This window comes from Oryzias melastigma, linkage group LG15 (genome assembly GCF_002922805.2).
Source record: "Oryzias melastigma strain HK-1 linkage group LG15, ASM292280v2, whole genome shotgun sequence".
NCBI classification, from domain to species: Eukaryota; Metazoa; Chordata; class Actinopteri; order Beloniformes; family Adrianichthyidae; genus Oryzias; species Oryzias melastigma.
Window position 1 is genome coordinate 13,320,298 of NC_050526.1, and position 2,209 is coordinate 13,322,506.

At 49.7% G+C, this 2,209-nt stretch overlaps 1 protein-coding gene across 1 annotated transcript in view; it reads right to left on the reverse strand.

The window, feature by feature from the left end:
• The window catches only part of bcl11aa (BAF chromatin remodeling complex subunit BCL11A a), a gene marked incomplete at its 5' end in the record, with an annotated part of 55,031 nt that overhangs the window by 51,078 nt on the left and 1,744 nt on the right, over nt 1-2,209 (reverse strand). The window contains 1 exon segment of the mRNA XM_024297044.1: nt 177-629. Within this exon segment, the coding sequence (XP_024152812.1) occupies nt 177-629 (453 nt within the window).

A 2,209-nucleotide genomic window follows, 5' to 3' on the forward strand; every position in this document is an offset into this window, starting at 1 on the left:
CGTGAAAACACAACAAAAGACACGAGGCAGCACCAAAACAAGAGCTGACGTAGCAGAAAACCTCCCCACAAGACACCAGAGGCTTCCCAGACTCTCGTGAGGATTTTCCGTAATTATTAAAAGGGAAAATCCGAGCCACGTTCATGCACAAGATTCCAGCACTTCTCCGTGTTTACCTGGGAGGGGCTCCTGTTTGGGGAAAATCCCCCGAGGCGACGAGAACCGCTCATCGTCTTCGTCCGCCAGAGTGGCTTGGACGCCCACTTCCACGGGCCTCCTGCTGCGCAGACAGCTCAGAGCTGGCGAGGGGGTTAGGGCCAGGCCCGGGGAGGGCGAGGGGGGCTTGTCCAGCCCCCTGCCCACGGCGAGGCAGGGCGGCCCGTGGCATCGCTTCCTCTTGTGCTCGATGAAGAGCAGGATATCCGCCAGGGGGAAGGTGGCCTGGCACTGGCCGCAGGTCAGCAGGTCCTGCTCCGGGGTGGGGTGGGCGTCGTGACCCAGCCGGGCCAGCCGGCCCGCGGCGGAGCCGGGGTGGTGCCCGTTGAGGCTGCCGCTCTCCTCTGAAAGCTCCGAGCAGCGCTCCGACAGCTCTTCCGAGGAGACGACGGCCGTGGAGAGCGGCTCAGCTGCTGGGGAGGCAGAGGGGGCAACAAACGTGGATGAAAGGAGGGTGGTGGGTTACAAACTTTTAGTTTTTTCCTCACAGTTCAAACATATTGATGCAGACACAAACTGATAACAGGGCAGGAGAGCTGTCACATGAAGGTGTGGAGACAATGAAAGATGATCTGAATCACACATCATACGAATGAACGCTGCAAAATAATATCCTGAATATCTGCAAAGCTCCAATCAGTTTGCTTAAAGCTAACAATTTCATAGCCAATGACAGAGGAAGCTTTGAAAATGACGCTTAAACACAGAACTGAAGACCTAAATATGTTGTTGAGTTGGACTTGCCGGTCCTTGTTAGTTCAGAGTCTGTAATCAGCACAGGGAAAAGGGTTACAAGCATGTGTGCTGGTCGGGACAGGGAGAGCGTGGCCCTCAGTCCGCATCCCCGACTAACAGAAAAAGCCCCAGCTCCATTCCTCGCCCCCTCCGAGTCCGGATTAAGGCCGCCTTTTCCTCGGAAGTCTTTTCAGGCTGAGGTGGAGGCAGAGGAGCGCCTGGTGGACAGCATTCAGTGTCCCTCTTAAAGAAATTTCACAGTCCAAGGTGAGGAGTCTGACTCTGAGCAAGATGACCTTCTTTAATCAGCTGCCAATTTCACATTTTAATGAACTTAAAACCACTGAGAATCAAAAAATAGATTTTAATTTTCCCCGTCTGGGTGATTGGTACAGATTTTGTCTGATAGCGAGGGCGGGACAGAGCTCCTGTGTGTACGGCGGCGCCCCCCCTCCCTCCCTCGTGTGTGGGGATGTGTGCAGGACTGGGTCGGGTGTGAACGTGGACTACATGCCCTGAAGGAGCTTTCATTTGAACACTGCAGTCCTAAGCGGCTTCGCTGCACAAACTGGGACGGGGAATTTAACGGAGAGTTCCCAGCATCCACGCCGTCACCGCCGCCATCGACAGTAACCCCCCTCTTCTTCATATTCCTCCTCACCTCTTCAAATTAAACTTCAATCGAAACAACAGCTCCAGAGGAGAGGTCAAATCAGCAATTCAAGAACTGTTTAAATGGATTTTGATGAAGCTGGATGAGTTGCCCAACTATAAAGTCAGAGGTGGTTATCGGGATTAAGATATTTATAGGATTGAAGAGGGATTAGGAATAGGGGTAAACATTAATTTAAACATTTTATGAAAAATATTTATTTTTAATAGACACTAACTGTATAAATTGTAGCAGAAATATGTTACTTTTACAAAACGAATCTAAAAAGAAAAAAAACAACTTCTATCTTAGTCTGAAATTATATCCCTGAGATTAAAATCCATAAATCGCTTCGTCCAGCCGCTACACTAAAAAACCCACGCCGGCTGCATTTTACAGTCTAAACTCGGCCTGGTTCTGGGTGTCGAGCTAGCAGATGATGGGATGTAAATCACTTCTGGTAAATACGGCAGGAGAAAATAGGAAATGAAAATGCAGGTGCTAAAAACAAGAACTAATCAGGGATTAGAGTTTGCTTCACTGCCTGAAATCTGAGCTCCATTAGTAATGAATGGCAATGGGTGCAAAATGAAAAAAAAAATACTG